The 21,928-nt window shown below is 40.6% G+C and overlaps 1 protein-coding gene across 5 annotated transcripts in view; it reads left to right on the forward strand.

Annotated features, from left to right (window-relative positions):
- The window catches only part of dock1 (dedicator of cytokinesis 1), a 617,564-nt gene that overhangs the window by 68,162 nt on the left and 527,474 nt on the right, over positions 1-21,928 (forward strand). For all 5 annotated transcript variants that reach the window (XM_078223434.1, XM_078223435.1, XM_078223436.1 and 2 more), the window contains exons 3-4: positions 6,463-6,503; positions 12,527-12,582. In XM_078223434.1, coding sequence (XP_078079560.1) covers positions 6,463-6,503; positions 12,527-12,582 — 97 coding nt within the window. The remainder of the gene's footprint in view (positions 1-6,462; positions 6,504-12,526; positions 12,583-21,928) is intronic.

Below are 21,928 nucleotides of genomic sequence, written 5' to 3' on the forward strand. Positions count from 1 at the left end.
GCCCAGGTGCTTTTTAAAGTATGTGAGGCATCCTGCCTCTGCCACCCTCCCAGGCAGTGTATTCCAGACCGTTACCACCACCTGCATACAAAGATTTTTCCTCCAATCCCCCTGAACCTCCTGCCCCTTAGCTTGGACCTGTATCATCTTGTGACTGATCCTTTAACTAAGGGGAACAGCTGCTCCCAATCCATTCTTTCCATGCCCCTCATAATCTTGTACATTTTGATCAGGTTGACTCCGAGTCTTCTCTGCTCCAACGAAAACAACCGAAGCCTATCCAGCCTCTCTTCATAATTTAAATGTTCCATCCCAGGCAGCATCCTGGTGAATCTCCTCTTCAGCCCCACCAGTGCAATCACATCCTTCCTATAATGTGGCGACCAGAACTGCACTTAGTACTCTAGCTGTGGCCTCACAAAAGTTCTATACAACTCCAACATGACTTCCCTGCTTTTGAAATTTATGCCATGATTGATAAATGCAAGTTGAGGTGGCACAGTGACTAGCACTGCTGCCTGACAGTGCCAGAGTTCAAATCCAGCTAGGGGTCACTATCTGGGTGGAGTTTGCATGTTTTCCCTATGTCTGTGTGAGTTTCCTCCAGGGGCTCTGGTTTCCTCCCACAGTCCAAAGATGTGTGGGTTAGGTTGATTGGCCATGCTAAATCGCCCCTTAATGTGAGTGGGACCAGCAAGGGTAAATACAGAGGGCTACAGGGTTAGGGCCTGGGTGGGATTGTGATCAGTGCAGACTTGATGGGCCAAATGGCCTCCTTCTGCACTAGAGGGATTCTGTTCTATGAAGTGTCCCATATGCCTTTTTCACTGCCCTACTAACATGCCCTTCCGTATTCAGAGGTCTGTGGACAAACACGCTAAGGTCCCTTTGTTCCACAGAACTTCCTAGTGTAATGCTTCCTTGTCACATTACTCCTTCCAAAAAGTATCGCCTCACGTTTTTCAGGATGCTTGTTATGGATTTTAACTATTTTTATCTAGCTTACTAGGTGGTAGAGGTAAGGGTCCTCCCATTGAATCTGGAGGATGCGATGGATGCATTGTTGATGGAATTGTGAGATGAGAAAAAAACTTTCACACAAGGTTCAGGTCTGTAATGCACTGCCTGAAAGTGTGGTGGAGGCAAGTTCAATCGAGGCATTTAAGAGGGCATTATGATCCCAGCTGATACTGCTGGACAGGAAGGTCCCAGAATGGGACCTTGGCTCAGTGGACATAACTTTTTCCTTTTTAGGAAATGGGAATGAACAGCCATAGCACTGCCAATTCGCTTATAACAAAAAACTAAAACTTTGATTGAAAATGAAAAGATTGACTATCATAGAATACTCCTTCGCCCCACCTACATCTTTACAAATGTAGAACATAGAACATAGAACAGTACAGCACAGAACAGGCCCTTCGGCCCACGATGTTGTGCCGAGCTTTATCTGAAACCAAGATCAACCTATCCCACTCCCTATCATCCTGGTGTGCTCCATGTGCCTATCCAATAACCGCTTAAATGTTCCTAAAGTGTCTGACTCCACTATCACTGCAGGCAGTCCATTCCACACCCCAACCACTCTCTGCGTAAAGAACCTACCTCTGATATCCTTCCTGTATCTCCCACCATGAACCCTATAGTTATGCCCCCTTGTAATAGCTCCATCCACCCGAGGAAATAGTCTTTGAACGTTCACTCTATCTATCCCCTTCATCATTTTATAAACCTCTATTAAGTCTCCCCTCAGCCTCCTCCGCTCCAGAGAGAACAGCCCTAGCTCCCTCAACCTTTCCTCATAAGACCTACCCTCCAAACCAGGCAGCATCCTGGTAAATCTCCTCTGCACTCTTTCCAGCGCTTCCACATCCTTCTTATAGTGAGGTGACCAGAACTGCACACAATATTCCAAATGTGGTCTCACCAAGGTCCTGTACAGTTGCAGCATAACCCCACGGCTCTTAAACTCCAACCCCCTGTTAATAAAAGCTAACACACTATAGGCCTTCTTCACAGCTCTATCCACTTGAGTGGCAACCTTTAGAGATCTGTGGATATGAACCCCAAGATCTCTCTGTTGCTCCACAGTCTTCAGAACCCTACCTTTGACCCTGTAATCCACATTTAAATTAGTCCTACCAAAATGTACACAGATTTTTGAGGATAACACGAGTTACAGAATATACCTTAGAATATATTAGTTTTGGTAAGGACACAGTCTCTGTAAACCAACAGGCCAACTGGTCTCACTGGAACTCTGGCTTCCACATGGGTGTTTCCAGACACCACTCTCAGAACGACACACCTTGGAACCTTCTCCCAAACAATGTTTTCTTTCAGGTGCATTCAGCATTGATCTACTTCAGGACTTCAATCTCTGCTTTCAGTATTGCTGTGCCTTGAATTGCCACATGCATTCAAGATTCCACACAATCTTTCGGGTACCTTGTCATACCAACAGAAAACCAGTGGTTCACAGGCTGTATTAAAGTATCACCAACCATAGGATTACTTTAGATACCTGACTTCTTGCTAGCCAGCTTCACCAGGTCTTCACCTTTCAGCTCTGTCTTTAACTGGGAGCCTCACTCTGTTCTTTTCTTTAATTTCAATGAACAGTACCTTGTTTAACTTCCAGTTCCTTTGTCCCTTTGATTTAGTCGTCTTGAAACTGCTCCTTTCATTCCCTGATTTTTAGAACTCTCTGTTCTTTAGCTTCCAGGACTTGCTCTTACTCCATTGTCCTGCCCCTCTTCTTCTGGCAATGTCTTTGGGAGCTGTGCCCTCTCCAGCTGCCTGGTTCCAACTGCTGCTGGGTCCAGTTTAAAGCTAAACTCAATTCTTTCTAATCTAAAGGTGGACTTTGGTTGCTAAGCAACGGCATCGTCTTTCTCTAACAGTTGTTTATCTTCACACCATAAACTTTGTAATCCTAAACAGAATTTTACCATAACTCCGCCATGGGAATTGTAGCGGGATGGACACAGACCATGAAAAGGTCCGTTGACCTTGGGCAGGATTTTCCGGTCTTGGGGCAAGCATGGCTGGAAAATCCCGCCCACTGTTTGAAATGAAACCCGAACCCATCGACATGCAAACCCTGATGACTTGAATAGAAACAATGTGCAGGGGTACAAGAAAAAGGCAGGGGAATGGCTCTAAGTCATGATGTTTGTTTGGAGAGCTAGTACAGACACAATGGGCCAAATGGTGGTGTATGGGCACTAACTAAGAAGGTTGTTTTGTCCTGGCTGATGTTGAGCTTTTTAAGTGTTGCTAGGGTTTTACTCGTCCAGCCAAGTGGATAGTATTCCATCACACTCATGATTTGTACCTTGTGGATGGTGGTCAAGAGATAAGACCATTGAACATCAGCCTCTTACTTGTTCTGGTATATATGGTTGGTTCAGTTAAGTTTCTGATCAATGGTAATTCCCAGAATGTTTCTAATAAGATATTTGGTTAAAGTACTATTGAATGTCAACAAGAGGTAACTTGACTTCCTCTTGTTGGAGATGGTTGTTGCCAGCCACATGTGTGGAATGAATATTACTTGCCACGCATCAGCTTGAACTTGAATGTCGTTCTGGTCTTGCTAGTTGTGGACATAGACTCATTCATTATCTGAGGAGCTGTGAGTGACATAGAACACTCTATAATCATCAGTGAACACTTCCACTTATGACATAACGATGGATGGAAGATCCTTGATGCAGCAGTTAAAGATGGTTAGGCTTTCCCCGTTATGAGGAATTCTTGCAACAATGTGCTGGGATTGAGATGATTGGCCTCCAATAAGTACACCATCTTCCTTTGTCCTCAGCATTATTTCAACTGATGGAAGATTGTTTGTGGGGGAAAGAAAAGTGCAAAGTTAAGGTCTCGCTACCTGAATGTACACAGATTTGAGGGCATCAATAGAACTAAGTGGGCATGATCTGATTGCCATTGTGGAAACATGGAGACCGGGTGACAAAGATTTGGAAATGAATATTCAAGGACATTTAGGAAGGATGAGCAAAAAAGAAAAGGAGGTGGTGTACCATTAATACGAGATTAATAAGTACATTAGTAAGGGAGGGTCTCAGATTGGAACGAAATGAGGAATCTGTTTGAGTGGAGTTTACAAAAAACCTGCAAGGGGCAGAAACATTGTGGGGCATGGTATGAATCAAGAGATTAGAGTAGCATGGGTAGTACAGTAACCATGGATGACTTCAATCTGCACATGGTCTGGGTAAATCTAATGAGCACTCCTGGCGTGGAGGAAAAGTTTCTGGAGTGTGCTAGGGATGGTATTCTGGAGCGGTAAGTTGAGGAGCCGACTAACGATCATGCTATTTTAGATCTAGTATTATGAAACAAAAAAAGGACTAATTAATCATCTCGTAAAATAACCTTCAGGAATGAGCGACCATGATATGGTAGAATATTCCATTATGTTTGAAAGTGAGGTAGTTCAGCCGGGGTGTTGTCTTTGAGGAAAGGAAATTATGAAAGTATGGGGGGCAACTTTTATTGACAAGAAGTTTAACAACACCAGGTTAAAGTCCAACAGGTTTATTTGGTAGCAAAAGCCACACAAGCTTTCGGAGCTGCAAGCCCCTTCTTCAGGTGAGTGGGAATTCTGTTCACAAACAGAGCATATAAAGACACAAACTCAATTTACATGAATAATGGTTGGAATGCGAATACTTACAACTAATCAAGTCTTTAAGAAACAAAACAACGTGAGTGGAGAGAGCATCAAGACAGACTAAAAAGATGTGTATTGTCTCCAGACAAGACAGCCAGTGAAACTCTGTGGGGGTTACAAATAGTGTGACATGAACCCAATATCCCGGTTGAGGCCGTCCTCGTGTGTGCGGAACTTGGCTATCAGTTTCTGCTCAGCGATTCTGCGCCGTCGTGTGTCGCGAAGGCTGCCTTGGAGAATGCTTACCCGAATATTGCTACCAAATAAACCTGTTGGACTTTAACCTGGTGTTGTTAAACTTGTCTTGTCTGGAGACAATACACATCTTTTTAGCCTGTCTTGATGCTCTCTCCACTCACGTTGTTTTGTTTCTTAAAGACTTGATTAGTTGTAAGTATTCGCATTCCAACCATTATTCATGTAAATTGAGTTTGTGTCTTTATATGCTCTGTTTGTGAACAGAATTCCCACTCACCTGAAGAAGGGGCTTGCAGCTCCGAAAGCTTGTGTGGCTTTTGCTACCAAATAAACCTGTTGGACTTTAACCTGGTGTTGTTAAACTTCTTACTGTGTTTACCCCAGTCCAACGCCGGCATCGCCACATCACAACTTTTATTGACACAGGCAACACTAGAACAGTACACTGATTATGTTTGTTTGTGTAATGATCTGTAATTGAGAGTTCAAATTCTGTTAACTAAATAAAATCTGGACAAAAAGCTCGTATTGGCAATGATGTCCATGAAACTACAGTTTAAAGAAAAAGTAATGAAAACTAGTAAAAAAAAAACCCATCTGTTTTCTGCCTTACTTCCCCAGTCTGGCATACATGCAAGTCCAAATATACATAGGAATGTGATTTGACTTTTAACTGCTCTCTGAAATGGCCTTGCAAACCACTCAGTTATATCAGAGATAGAGAAAACACACCAACCTAGATGCCAAATGCAACAAAGGCAAACCTAGTCCATTCAACTCGGCAGAGGCCTCCTCAAAAACCTCTGGAACTTGAATCAAAATTGGGCAAACTGCTCAGCCAATGTCCTAGACTCCTCCATTACCATCCTCGAGTTGCCATCATCTTCACTCAGTCGTGACAACCCAACTTGATCTCCCTGTTTCTGAGGTCCTCAGCAGCACAGAACTCAGTCATTTGCCAATTCGATTCACGCCCTGTAATGTCAAGAAATGGCTGAGTGCTCTGGAGAACAGCATCCTGACAGTAGTCCAGAAGAGTTATGCTCCAGAATTAGCTACACCTAGCAAAGCTGTTCCGGTACAGCTACAGTACCTGGTCATGTATGTTCTGTCCGCAAAGTGCAGGAGGAATCTAATCTGGCTGATTACTGTTCCATCCATAACATTGCAGACAGAGGGCAGTGAAAGGGATTCTAAGCCTGCCTACAAATCTACTGGAATGGGACTGTAAAATTCTGTCCCCTGAGTGACCAAGGGTACATAGAGAATTCCAAGGATTTATTATCCTTTGATGAAAGAAATTTCTCCTCATTTCAGTCCTAAATGATTGAGAATTGCATTGAAACAGGTTAATGTAATTATATAACTCCTTCCCATTCAAAGCAGTAGCAATGGTGAGTTTCCATGGTTCCTGTACTTTTATTTTGATTGTTTTGTTTTGCTTATTCTGTTAATCTTAACCATTTTTACATGATCTTAAGCTAAATTCGGATATACTGCATAATGACTTAACATCGTTATATTTTCATATTATTAGCTGTTTTTAAAGCTATTTTTCTTTTTAGGTTGGTATAGAGGATATACACATCGACGCAAAGCCAAAAAGGTGAGCAATTTAAAGTTTATATAAACATGTATGTTATGGGATTTACATCGCTGTTTCTTTGGACATTATTGAATGACTGAGCTGTAACCAAGAAACTGAGAGACATAAAAAGACCAGGATTCATCTGGTCACATGTTCCTGCCAAGCATGCTACACTTGCCATATGTCACGTCTCAAATTACCTCTACTGTATTCCAAGATGCTTTTTTTAAAACAAAGTCTGCCAAATTTGCATTTGAATGAGTTCTATTTGCTTCCACCATTCCCTAAGGAGCCTTTTCCATTGATTTACGACTTGCTCATTATTCCCGGTCTAGTTTTGAAGAATGTTTTTCTGGTCAAGGCAACTATTTTACAAAACAATGCAGGATATTGTGGAACTCAATCCATTAAAATTCCAGAATTTTATGCCCTAATAGAAGTTGATGTAATCACCATAAACCATTGAGCCTAATAAATTGATTGAATTGCAGAATGTGAGAGGTGATTTTTAACTATTGGGCTGGCTGCCTGATTCCTTTAGTCGGAGGCCAGGGTGGTTCATTTTGTGGGCTGAACCTGGGTCAGAGGTGTTGATGAGCTGCATGCCCCAACATGTGTTCTGTTGCAACTTACTGGTGCAAAATTGGGCGGTCTGAAGGTAGCTTCTGCTGACACAAAGGCAGGTTTTGGGGGAGCAGGGAATAGGGTGACCCTCAGTATTTAGGCTATTGCTACCCCTGACAAGAATAAACTTTTTGAGACTTCTTTTCAACCACCTGGTTTTGCTAGGCAGAGTATCTATCACAAAGGCATTAAAAAAATACCCTTCATATTGTATCAGGATCCAATTTCTTTTGATTCATTGCTCTATACTTGTGTTGTCTTATAGCTGGATGGGGTTTGTTTTCCTTCACATCGTTTCCTTTGAGTGACAGGGACATAGCCTGTAATATTTATCTTAAAACCAGTTTATTTACACTTTTTACATCTAAGACCTCATGGTAAGTGCATTGTTCTTTGGAGATAGTGTTCTGTGTCTTGCCCTCTTGGAGTTTCTTGGTATTTTGACCCTGATGTCATGTTTACATTATCATTAATATCATTAGCTAATTAACATAACCATTAGCCCTTGACTTTAGAATCTCTCCTGTGCAGAAGTGAGTCTGCACTGAGCTTTCGAAAGAGCATCTTACCTAGATTTACTCCCCCTATCCTCATAACGCCGTGCATTTACCATGGCTAATACACCTAACCTACATATCTTTGGACTTTGGGAGGAAACCAGAGCACCCAAAGGAAACCATGCAGACACACCTGTACTACAATTTGTTAATCTACTTTTGTTGTACCATTTTATTGTGTGAATACTTCTCTATGACTTGGTAGAGCTGTATGACTGCTAATGGTTGGGCTTTTAGTTCAACATTCTCTTTTGGGTAACTCTTGCTTAATTTCAGTATCTTTGAGGTCCATTTAATATTTGATTTTTAAAGTTTTTCTGAGGTGCTCATCAGCTGTAGAGGCTCTGTGGTTTTGGCCTCTGATTTTTACTAAAAGAAGCTTGAGTGTGGCCATGGCTTGTTGATGAGGTCCAAGTGGGAACTGTACCTTACATTTGTACAAATTAATAAGCTCTGAACTTTCACTATTGGCTTGATCTAATTGGAGTTCTACATCTTGTCCTTCCTGCTTTTGCTGGTTGCTTGCAACTGTTGATGTATGTCATTGGTGGGCTCAGTGGAATAAGTAGACAAATTCACTTTTTTATTACCTTCTTAAACAAAAGGATGATTTTCCTCAAAAGAGACAACAAAGATGTAACCATCATTGACAGTGGAGTTGGAGTACAGTAAGGTCTGGTACCTCTGTCAGTCTTTGCAAATCATCTGTCACTCTGGTGGCTTCTTTCTCTTTACCTCTGTCACAAAAAGAGCAAACCAAGGTCGAGAAGCTTATCCAATGGATGATTGCTGTCATTGTTAGTGCATCCTGTTTCCACCTCTCCGAGCCTTGGGGAAGTGAAGATCTGCAATCTCTTTCTGTGGTCTAAAGGATGGTGCTTCTTCAATGAAGATTGGCTCATTGTGTAATAAGTTGACTTCAATTTTATTTTAACAACACCAGGTTAAAGTCCAACAGGTTTATTTGGTAGCAAAAGCCACACAAACTTTCGGAGCTCCAAGCCCCTTCTTCAGGTGAGTGGGAATTCTGTTCACAAACAGGGCATATAAAGACACAGATTCAATTTACATGAATAATGAGTCTGTGTCTTTATATGCCCTGTTTGTGAACAGAATTCCCACTCACCTGAAGAAGGGTCTTGGAGCTCCGAAAGCTTGTGTGGCTTTTGCTACCAAATAAACCTGTTGGACTTTAACCTGGTGTTGTTAAACTTCTTACTGTGTTCACCCCAGTCCAACGCCGGCATCTCCACTTCAATTTTTTTCCCAGTCCTCAGAAAAACTTTAGAAATTAATTCCTGAATATTGCTCCACTGTCACCTATTTGTAGAAGAACAAGTCCTGCACATACTACCCTGCTGAGCGGGACAAATTGTTTGTTCTCTAAGATATAAAGAGATATATTAATTTCTTTATTTTTATGCTTAAATGTTGTAGCGATCTGACCCTTCACTTTGAGGCCTGTCCCTCCCGGACTTTGTAGATTTATTTTGGATAACTGGATTTTTACTTCATTAAGTCAGTCCTGAAACATGTCAAATTTGCCTGTTAAGACTGTGACCCCAGCAACATTGTCCAGTTTAAATTCTGTTTTGTATCCCTAGAGTTCTGGCCCAAAAGGCCAGAACTGCTTATTGGGATCCTTGATTTCTCCTAGGAACATTTCAATGACTCAGTTGCTTTGGCGGGCTTTTTCGCTAACATTTTGGTTGGCAGGGCTCCTGACTTTGGGTCTACATGCTGGACAGACCCTCCAGAGCCTCGCCATAACTCTGAAGTACATCTCAATTCTGCTATGCCGGTTCCACCTGCCTTGCAAACTGTTTGACCTTCCCAAGCGACAAATCCCCTTTGCTTTGCAAGAAGTCTGCTAGCACCTCATTTAGCATGCTGACTAATCGAGTTGGTTGAGGATGAACTCACATTTTAAAGCTTTGTAGTTGCAACTACTGGCCAGTTTATATGAGATGTTAATAAATGAATCAATGGGTTCACCTGACCGCTGTCTACTTTGGTTGAAAAACACATATTCAATAAATGGATTCTTCTTGGGGATGAAATAATTAGGGGCACAGTGATAAGCACTGCTGTCTCACAGTGCCAGGGACCCGGGTTCGATTCCTGGCTTGGGTCATGTGGAGTTTGCACGTTCTCCTGTGTCTGTGTGGGTTTCCTCCCACAGTCCAAAAAAAGATGTGCGAGTAAGGTGCATTGGCCATGCTAAATTCTCCCTCAGTGTATCTGAACAGGCACCGGAGTGTGGCAATTAGGGAATTTTCACAGTAACTTCATTGCAGTGTTAATGTGAGCCTATTTGTGACACTAATAAAAAAAAATTATTGAAGTCCCTCAAAATCTCATAGGATGCTGAGGCTTCCTCCACTCCTTGTCTCACCAGGACATCATTCATTATGCCCCAATTGCATATGAAAGCCCAAAGCTGTTCAGTATCTTTCAAAGTGGCTCCTCCAGAGCCCCAATCACCCTCCTTGCTGTGGATCCTTGATGTTTTTGAAGGGCTGTGTAAGGGGTAGTGGCTTTTCAGTGCTGTAGACATGAGTGGTTTGCTCACAGTCCCTTGCCCTTATTTTTGTTGTTCTTTGCAAAGATGAGCTTCTCCTAGGACTTTAGCCATGGGTTACCAACCTGTGGCTTTGGTTTTCTTAAACCGCAACCTTCAGCACTACCACCATAGTTTGAATTATTGCTTTTTACTTGTGTTGTCTACTGACTGAATGAAGTTTCTCTTATTTGGTCTGACTGGGACATAGTCTTATTTATTTACCTGATTTAAATTCAAGTCCTCATAAATACATTATTCTCTGGACACAGTAAACCAAGTTTTGCTCCCTTGGTCATGTGACATCATCTACATCATTAACATCCTGGCTAATTAACCCATTACACTATGTACATCATGGGATCTGAATTTGCATACATTAATTAGGCTCCCATCTGATTGAGAAGGGCCACTGGGTTGCTTAAACCAGAAGGTTGAATTAAAATTGTGGAAGAACAGAAAGAAGACTGATATATCTGTTTCCAGTCATAGGAGTTAAAATTATCCCTGTGCCCTTCAAAACAATTGTTTCTAAGAAAAACTGATTTACCTTATTTACTGACTGTAAATGGGTGATCTACTCATGTTGAATGGGATGTAAAAATGTGTGAATGTTTTAATAAAATTTTAAAAGTTAAATATGCACTAGAAATTGTAACAGCTATAAACTACTGCAGCTGTGTAAAGCGATAGTTTTATTACACCAGGAGTGCAGTGGGTAGTTCTCGGCATCATACTCTGAGAAATGACATGTTGACCTTGGAGGAAGTGCACACTGTACCAAAGTGATAGCTGGATGTGGTAGACGGAGAGAGAATGTTTCTGCTGGTTGGGGAGTCTAGGACTGGAGGGCATTGTGTAAAATTTAGCACTAGATCTATTAGAAGTGAAATTAGGAAAATGTTCTAGATACAAGTTGTAAGAAATAGCAATTAATGCCAGATGCTAATCTTAAATCTGAGATTATGCATTTTAGTTAGCCTTGGATGTTCCATTTTGTATATCTTTTGTTAAATTATGAAATTAATTTTTAGTATTTGCTGAGGGAATAGATTAAAGTAATTAGTCTGTCTCCATTTATAGTTGTTTTTAAACGAAACAACGCCAATCAGCCTTTTTGTGCAGAAGCATTCCTCGGGGCATCATCTTCGCTTTTTCAGCAGCAAAATCTAACTCAAATTTAACAAGAATACAAAACGCTATTTGGATGCCGTGTGAAAGATTGAATCACAACCTGTTAGCTATGTGTGTAAGAGCTGCTCATCAAATGGTGTGATGCAATGTTGCTCAGGCTTTTTACTCTCTCATATGTAATCACAAAAAATTAAATTAAACTAAATCTAGTTATTTATAATGTATAACTTGGTTTTGCATGAAAGGTGGAAAACAAGGAAATTGTGTGGCTGGCATACATTTTCATTTCTTTTGATAACTTCAACCACAAATTGTCTTTTTAAGTCTTATGTATTCTCATTTTGTTAAAAGAACACAACACAAAATTATGTGAATAGAATGATTTACATGAACAAAGGAGCCCAATTACAAAATGACTTTCTTGTATGTTATTCAAAACAGAAATATCCAAATATTCTTGTTTAAAAAATGGTGCTCAACAACAAGGGATTTCAACAAACCTGGTTTTGGAATACTTTTTTCAATTTCAAGTTATAATGCACAAAATATTGATTTTTAAAAAAAAACAGAGTTGAGAGTTTGGATTTAATTTGACTTTAGATAATAAATGTTAAACCACAGTGATTCTTTTGCTAGGTAAACTGAGATCTTGTAATGTGAAGTACCTTTGTGTTTCTAACTAAATATCCAGGCTTCTTGTGGAAGCAATTAGAAAAGGTACTTTTAAGGTTTTGCAATTATTTGATTATGGTTCATTTGGGCTCATCTCTTTTATAGCATTTCAAGAGACCCCAATGCAATATTGATACAGGGTATGCCTAAGCTCTATTGTCTGCGGAAAATAGCTTGTAGTGCAGTTGCCCAGCTGAGCTTTGTGACATTACGAAATGTTCTCATTACAGTTGTGGAACATTGACTATGGCATTTGGTTAAATTGAAGCTGGTGCATTAATGAATACATTTGTGTGTGGAATATGACAGTTGTGTCCAGCAATATGTTAACAATGTGATGTTTTCTTCTGTGCTAATTCAGTTGGCAGTTAACATTTCTATATAACAATCTTGGCAGAATTCTGAAGTATTTTGTAAAATCAAAAAATTAATAAAATCGCAATTACTGATGGCAAAAAGCCACTTTTTTCTAACTTAACTTTGTTTCCTTGCAGGGTATTTTTCCAGCTTCTTATATTCAGCTAAAGGAAGCAACAGTTGAAGGCAAAGGGTGAGCTATGGAATCACTTTTGTATCCTTAGAATTGTCTTGCGTTTTATTCATAAACTTGCATCTCACAGCAATATTGTTCTCAATTATTATACCTAATGACTATTTTGCCAGGTTTGCTAATAACATCTGATGTCTTCCTGGCTATAAATACCCTTTAATAACCCACCTTGTGTTTTTTTTGTGAATAAGATAATTTTATACCATATCTTTATACAAATTAAATGAAACTTGAGTCTAACAGTCATTCAACAATAACAGAGGAGATATAAACCACTTTTAAAAAGTGTTCGTATATATAATAAACTATTGCTTTTGGGAAAATCAATATAAATTTGGAGTGGCTGCATTTATGTGAAGGACACAATCCTTCATTGGTGTACAAGAATAAAGAAGTCTTGCTAGAGTTGTACAGGATTTTGGTGACACCACATAGAATCTATAGAATTCCATAATGCAGAAGAGGCCATTTGGCCCATTGAGTCTGCACCAATCTTCCGACAGAGCATCTTACTCAGGCCCCAACTCCTGCCCTATCCCTGTAACCCCACAAATTTCCCATGGCTAATTCATCTAACCTACATATCTTGGGACACTAAGGGGTAATTTATCATGGCCAACCCACCTAATGTTGGACTGTGGGAGGAAACCGGAGCCCAGAGGAAACCCACGCAGACACGGAGAAAATGTGCAAACTCCACACAGCCAGTCACCCAAGGCTGGAATAGAATCTGGGTCCCTGGAGCTTTGAGGCAGCAGTGCTAACTACTGTGTCACCATACCACTCTAAATCGGGAATAGTGTGTGTAGTTTTGATCTCCACATTTAAGAAAGGATATATATGCTTTGGAGGCAGTACAACAGAGTCACAGGATTGATCTCTGGGATGAGGGGGTTGTCTTATGATGAAAGATTAAGTAAATTGGATTTATATTCTCTGGAATTTAGAAGAATGAGAGGTGATCTAATTGAAACCTACAAAATTTTGAAGGGGTTTGATAAGGCTGAGAGATTGTTTCCGTCGATTGGAGAATCTAAAACACGGGGCCACGTTCTCAGGATAAGTGGGGGGGACGGGAGTGACTTTGTGATTGCATTAGCATTATGTAATTTTATTTGTAGAACCTTAATTTGAATTGATTGATTGAAATTTTTTGCCAGTTATGGGTAATTTCAAGCTGTTTCAGGTCTACAGTGCAGAATTGTCTTGCAAGTGATGATTTCTTTTTAAGCTTTGGTGTGAAGAATGAAAAATGTCAAACTAAGACATTGGGTGTTGTTTTGAAGTTGGGATAGATTTGAAAGAAATTTACTCTACTGTAAATTCATATAGTCCATGAATTGACAACGTTTGATGGTTCGGTGACTGAACTGGAGAAAGTACTACTTTTTCAGTTTTGAATCCAGGAAAAAAGCAAATATTCACCCCAAAACATTTTGCTAATTAATAATTTATTGAAAAATTATCATGGTGACAGGTGCTGAATTGTCTTGACAATACAAATAAAATGAGTAATCAGAATTTATAGCATTGTCATAGATGAACATTAAAATAAAATATAAAATAACAATGGATTCACGACCCAGGATGTGAGTCAGGACCTGATGGAAATACCATTGCGCTGACCTCTCTGTGATTTGTCTGGGAAATTAGAACTTCCAATGAGGAATTCTCCTGCTCCCTGGGACCGTCCACGAATGTCTCCAACTGTACGCCAGAATTAGAGATTTTGGAATAGTTCAGTGGGACTTATCTGAATAGGTGACCCAGGAAACGTTGGAGAGAAAAATCCAGGTCTACACCTGGGTAACTACAGGACTGATTGTACCTGCTCACTGCCTGATTACTGCTAAACTGGAACGCACCTCCAATAATTCTCAGTGACTTCCCAATAGTAACCGATTCACCGACGACATTTGACCCCCTAACTACCCCCAACCACCTGACTAGCCTCTGACTTGACTATCCCTCTCGACTTTGCTATCCACAGTCTACCCACTACCTTGCCTACCCGTTCGTTCACTCACATTCACTTTGGACGTTTGAGCAGCTACTGCTGTAAAAAGGGTGTGTGTCTCATCTTCCCCTGATGCCACACTGCTGCAATGGAGTTTCTCAAGGAATGCTACGCTCTGCATTTTTGGTGAAACTGGGCTTGGAAGACTTGGCAAGAAATGCAGAGTAACACCGAGGCGTAGAAAAGTTCAAGTGGAGTGGCAATCTGATATAGATCACTGCTCCATGGACGATCCAAGCGAATAAAAGGTTTGCACAATGATGAACATTTGTGTACAAAGAATTGCAATATCATTGCAAAATGAAGGTTTCCTTAATTTACAGAATAGAAGTTAAAAATCTACTGTCCTCTGCATTTTGAATTGAAGTTCATTTATCATATGTTATCAGGTTGAGTTCCTTACTTAGATTAATAACTTTGTATTTAATGTACTTTATGCTTTGTAGAAATACTACTAAACTGATTTGAAAATATGTATAAAATGATTTGGTAAACCGCAGAGCTATTATTGGTTTGCGTTGTGACTTTGAAATTGGAACTTTTCTTTGTCTTTTGCAGGAAGCTTGTTTATATATTGTAATCTGGCAATCTTGTAGAGTACGCTTTGAGAGCTATTATAATTGAATTGTGATAATTGTTAGCATATAATGCTTTCAAAATTAAGCATTTATATTTGTTCTCCAGATTATGATGTACACACTTTATGATGTACTGATTATTGGTGAGGTGGGGAAAATCTGAATGTTAATAAATATTCTGAAGGAGCTTTATAGTACATTTGCTATTTCATGATGTCTGCTTTTATAGAAATTTGGAATTGTATTTTCTACTGAGTTGTCTCAGAGACCCAAACTCCAAAGGAGAGAAATCAGAAATGTTGACATTTGGCATTTGAAATGTTGATATTCATAGTGCTTCTGAGCCCGGTTGTATTTTGCAATTGGATTGATGAATCAGTGTGCATGTCTTGCAGCTGCAATAATTTCTACTTGAAATGTCTTATTCTGAACACTCCTGGTTATGACTCATGGGCCCAAGTCTTCAGAAATGGGGAAAAGCCCCAAGGAAACTGAAGTCACTGATGGGTATAGGGACCCTGAGGAACTCTTGATGTGCATGCTTTCAAGATTTAAACTTCCAATTGCCGGTTTTACCCTGCCCTGACTGCTCCGTGATTCTGACAACAGTGGGTTCAAATGGTCATATCCACAGAGATTTGGACTGTGTGCCCTACATTTCCCCTGGTTTTTGCACGGATTTACTTAGAGCTTTTCAAAGCAGCTATGAAGTCAGTGCAATTCTTGAGTAAATCAGTTGAAGTGTCAAAACACGCTCAGCAATGTTCAGCGCTCCTCCTGGCAATATTCATTCCCTCACCTCCCAGCAATGTGTACCCACCTCTCCCCCACCCCTGGCAATATTCACCCCATCTGCCCCCTCTGGGCAATGGGCAATGCCTCCCATTCCTCTCCAGACTTCCCTTTCTAAATCGCTGGCTCCTGTCCAACTGATGATTTAAAAAGTCAGCATTGTTGGGTAATGTGGGATGATGGGGGAAGAGGGATGTTGAGCATTTTCATGGGGTAGAGGGTTAACATTGTCATGAGGTGAGGGGACTGAACATTGTTAGGAGTTAAGGGGTGAACCTTTTTGGAGCGTTGAGCATTATCAGAGCTGAGGAAGGTGAAAACTGGGGAGTAAGAAGGGGTTAGCACGGTCAGTGAGGGGAGGTTGTGCAGTGTTGTGGTTGGCAGCTCTATTTAAAACAGTGCAAGTCATTGAACAGGAAACAGAACTTAAGGGACATGTTTTCAGTTCATGACAAGAAGAGGGGACATGGCTGTGCTGTAATTATGCTCGACAATTGGCTGTCCGCCTCTGTTCGTCCTTGCGTCCCTGCTGAAGTTGGCACCAGACGGTGCAAAGGCTCTATTGTAAGTGGTGCGTGCTCATTCTCTGATACTGACTGGAAAGTCTACGCCATTGAAATTTCAAAGCAGGTCTCTGTAGACTTAATCTCAGCATTTGTCTTCCAGTTTTCTGTAAGAATTCTACAAGTAGGAATACAGGATTCTTAGTCAAAGCTGCTGAAATAGAAAGTGCAGCCGATAATGTTGAAGCCTTTATTTATGATTATGTATTCTATCTATTTTTCATTTTCCATAAGGTTTGTGAAACATTGAGGTCAAGCACGTATAAATTTTTTATGTCGAAAGTATTTGCAATGATACTTCAGCATACACTTATAAGTACCTACAACCACAACAAGCATGACGTTTGGGAAATCAATGTGTTGTGTGGCTTTGAGTTCAGTATTCCAGTCGATTAAATAGTCTAATCCAAATTCGTGGTACAGTTCACTACTTTTGTACCTTTTCTCTAATCCTTATTACCTGACAATCAGCAGGTCTTTACATTATGTAGTGATATAGTTAAAAACAATTCTGTATGATGTTACAATCCCCTTAGAGACTAATAGCTTTTAAAACTAAATGAATTTCTCAAATAACCAACGGAAATAATTGAAGGACGGTGTTTCACATTTTAAGATTTTACTGTAACAAACAAAAATCAACATAAATCAAGCATGACTTAACAGACAACTGATATATCAAATTAAAGAACAGATACTTTTGCATTAACTAATGCAATCGAGATATTTCTTGCAACTCCTTTTGCTTTGCACCACACTTCTGCCAACCATACAATGATCCAGAATTTTAGAACTACCTTCCATCTGCAAGGTTCACTTCAGCGACTCCTTATCCTATAAACTCTCCGAAAGTCCCATCTGTTTTGTTTCGGCTTTTTGAACAGAAAACCAGCTTTCACCGGCATCCTGCTTGTTTGCTAACACACATTTCACTGCAATTTCACTTGCTCTCTTGAGCTCGCTCTTGCGTTCACTCTCACTCTTTCGCTCTCAATGTCTGTTTTTAAGAGGTGTTGGTATGGATTTTTTCTGTATGAATACCAAATCACGTGGCCTGTCTCTGGGCAGAGGTTTAGTATGTCCATCATTCCCCCTATTCAGAGATTTGTGCTTCACCTAAACTTGGAGTACTTAACTGCAACACATCTGAGTGCCCAAGCAGTAGAACAAACAAACAAGTTTTGCAGTTGTTCTATCCCTTCTTACAGGAATATAATCATTATGATCATGTGACTTGGTTAATTTTAGGGTGTCTTTGTTATTAACTTTAAGTTCAGTCAGCTTTTCTCATACATTCTCTTTTTATAATTAATTAGAAATTTTAAGATGTTTCAATTTAGGAGTAATTTCACATGGCTTGACAAAGGTTAAAACTTAGCATTACTGCAATATCAATTCACAAATTCCTGTTCCTTTGATTTACCCTTTCCTTACACAGCTGACGGCTAAAGTGAAGGATTTGATATGCAGCATGTTTAATGATTCCTCTACTGTAGTTACAAGAAGACTTGCAAGATCTTGTTGAAATTTGTTGCCAATATTTTGGGTACATGGCCTGATCAGCTGAAGACTTTGACATGAAGAGAGCCTCACTGGCATTCCAATCCAAGTTTTCCAGATTGCTGTAGATCTTGACAGCGAGAATCATGCAGCAATGCAGAATTTTTAAAAAAAAGTTCAAATTGGGCTTTGGCACTAAATTCAATAGAAAAAAGTTTGAAAACATCACACATGCAGCCCTCTGCCCAAGTCTTTTGTCAGCAAAAAGAGGTAGTATGAGATGGTCTATATTTCTGGGTGTTAGAAATAAGGCAAAGATTGAAGTAAGTTTAATTTTGTCGTTTTGTATTTGAAGGATTAATGATTTCAGTTTGGTTCAAATGCTTGTATGGTAATGCGAGTTTATGATGTGAACGCAAATGAGGCTTAAATGAAAACTAGGTTGTTTCTGAGTAATCAGGGGCCGCCCTAGGACAGAAAGAACTTCTGAGTTAATTTTAAGCTGGAGAGGACAAGGGAGTTGCAGGGAAAAAATTTCCCTGAACAGAAGAAAATCTAGAAACCCGGGAAGTTGGGACATACTCTCTGTCCCTGGAGGACAGTTAAGTTAAAGGAACAAAGAACAATAGATTGAACAAGGTTCTGTTCAGCAGAATTCAAGTGAAAGGCAGAGAAAGTGCTCTGAGTCATTGTGAGTTGTGCAGATTCACAAGCATGATACCAGAACTCAAAGAGCCCAAATTTAAAATGATTCCTAAGCTGTTTAGGATGATTTTCTTTTACAGATTACTTCACAGGCAGTAAGAATCCTGGATAGTAGATGGGTGGGAATCTGAGAGTATAGAAACAGACATGGAATACAGTAGTCTGGAGTGTCTACTATTCTCGAGTAGGTACTCTGCATTGGAGACTGTTGGAAGTGACAACGTCTTGAAGGAATGCATTTCAGACCATGATACTGCAGAGGAGGAAATGGTAAATAGTAAGAATTAAGTTGTCCTCTGAGATTCCATAGTCAGGAGACAGATAGGCATTTTTATAACAGTGATTGTGAGTCCCACAAGATGTCTTTCCTCTCTGATGCCCAGGGTAAAGAAGATCATGGAGAGTGCAGAACATTCTGAAGGGTGGGGAGGAGGGGGAAAGGGAACCAGTCAGAATTTTTAGTGCAAGTTGGTACCAACAACATGGAGAGGGCAGGTATTGAGGTCCTATGGTCAGATTTTCAGATGCAAGAAAGGAAGTTGAAAAGTAGGACCTTGAATGTTGTAATTTCTAGATTTCTCCCAGTGTTGTGTGCTATCGAGAATACACCATATTCTCAACAGGTATGTACCCTCTGATGAAGTCTCAAATTCCTTCTGGCAATCCAGCAGGCGCTCTCCTCTCTGCACCACCTGGAAAAGTCTTGCAGTGATGTTTTAAAAATCCCTTCAAGCAACCTTCCTGAGTTTAATTGGATTGACTTCCAGCAGCAAAGCATTCTCAGGCGACTCCTGGTTTTTATATCTCCATTGGTCCTGACGAGGGAAACCGTTCGCACTTGCATTCTGTTTTGTGGTTAACACAAAAACAGTCTCTCCTTTTGCTTGACATAGCAGCTGCTGCTTTCAGCCTTCTCCCCTAGATCTCTCTGTCTGACTGAAGCAGAGACCGTTGTTAAACAAAATCAGCTTGCTCCTCTTTTGTCTCAAGTGTAAAACTAGCACTTAAATTTCTTTGAGTTTCAACTTGGTCTGTCCATATGGCAACCAAATCACATGGCCTATCCATGAGTAGATTTCAGTATAATTTCACAACCTCCATTCTTGGACATTCTGTTTTATCTCTAATTAACAAAAACATTTTAAATAAAACTGCCTAATCAAATCTCCTATTCATAAATTGCATCTAAATGCACAACGTGTGGTGAATAAGATTGGTGAGCTACAAATACAAATAGCTATGTGGAAATGTGATGTAGTGGCAAATACACAAACATGATTTTAAAATGGTGAGGATTGGGTACTTAATATTTCAGGATATAAAGTATTCAGAAAAGCTAGGAGGAACAGTCATAGAACATAGAACATAGAACATTACAGCGCAGAACAGGCCCTTCGGCCCACGATGTTGCACCGACCAGTTAAAAAAAAAAACTGTGACCCTCCAACCTAAACCAATTTCTTTTTGTCCATGAACCTATCTACGGATCTCTTAAACGCCCCCAAACTAGGCGCATTTACTACTGATGCTGGCAGGGCATTCCAATCCCTCACCACCCTCTGGGTAAAGAACCTACCCCTGACATCGGTTCTATAACTACCCCCCCTCAATTTAAAGCCATGCCCCCTCGTGCTGGATTTCTCCATCAGAGGAAAAAGGCTATCACTATCCACCCTATCTAAACCTCTAATCATCTTATATGTTTCAATAAGATCCCCTCTTAGCCGCCGCCTTTCCAGCGAAAACAATCCCAAATCCCTCAGCCTCTCCTCATAGGATCTCCCCTCCATACCAGGCAACATCCTGGTAAACCTCCTCTGCACCCTCTCCAAAGCCTCCACATCCTTCCTGTAATGTGGGGACCAGAACTGCACACAGTACTCCAAGTGCGGCCGCACCAGAGTTGTGTACAGTTGCAACATAACGCTACGACTCCTAAATTCAATCCCCCTACCAATAAACGCCAAGACACCATATGCCTTCTTAACAACCTTATCTACTTGATTCCCAACTTTCAGGGATCTATGCACACATACACCTAGATCCCTCTGCTCCTCCACACTATTCAAAGTCCTCCCGTTAGCCCTATACTCAACACATCTGTTATTCCTACCAAAGTGAATTACCTCACACTTCTCCGCATTAAACTCCATCCGCCACCTCTCGGCCCAACTTTGCAACCTGTCTAAGTCTTCCTGCAAACTACGACACCCTTCCTCACTGTCTACCACACCACCGACTTTGGTGTCATCAGCAAATTTGCTAATCCACCCAACTATACCCTCATCCAGATCATTAATAAATATTACAAACAGCAGTGGCCCCAAAACAGATCCCTGAGGTACACCACTTGTAACCGCACTCCATGATGAATATTTACTATCAACCACCACCCTCTGTTTCCTATCCGCTAGCCAATTCCTGATCCAATTTCCTAGATCACCCCCAATCCCATACATCTGCATTTTCTGCAGAAGCCTACCATGGTGAACCTTATCAAACGCCTTACTAAAATCCATATATACCACGTCCACTGCCTTGCCCCCATCCACCTCCTTGGTCACTTTCTCAAAAAACTCAATAAGGTTAGTAAGGCACGACCTACCTGTCACAAAACCATGCTGACTATCACCTATCAATTCATTACTCTCCAAATAACTATAAATCCTATCCCTTATAATTTTTTCCAACATCTTGCCGACAACAGAAGTGAGACTCACCGGTCTATAATTCCCGGGGAAGTCTCTGTTCCCCTTCTTAAACAATGGGACAACATTCGCTAACCTCCAATCTTCTGGTACTATACCAGAGGCCAACGACGACCTGAAGATCAGAGCCAGAGGCTCTGCAATCACTTCTCTTGCCTCCCAGAGAATCCTTGGATAAATCCCATCCGGACCAGGGGATTTATCTATTTTCAGACCCTCCAGAATATCCTGCACATCCTCCTTATCAACTGTAATACTGTCTATTCTACTCCCTTGCAACCCAGTGTCCTCCTCAGCTATATTCATGTCCCCTTGCGTGAACACCGAAGAGAAATATTGGTTCAATGCTTCACCAATCTCCTCCGGTTCCACACATAACTTCCCTCTGCCATCTATAACTGGCCCTAAACTTGCCCTAACCAACCTTCTGTTCTTGACATACCTATAGAACGCCTTAGGATTCTGTTTAACCCTATCCGCCAA

The sequence above is a fragment of the Mustelus asterias genome, chromosome 11 (assembly GCF_964213995.1).
Source record: "Mustelus asterias chromosome 11, sMusAst1.hap1.1, whole genome shotgun sequence".
NCBI lineage: Eukaryota > Metazoa > Chordata > Chondrichthyes > Carcharhiniformes > Triakidae > Mustelus > Mustelus asterias.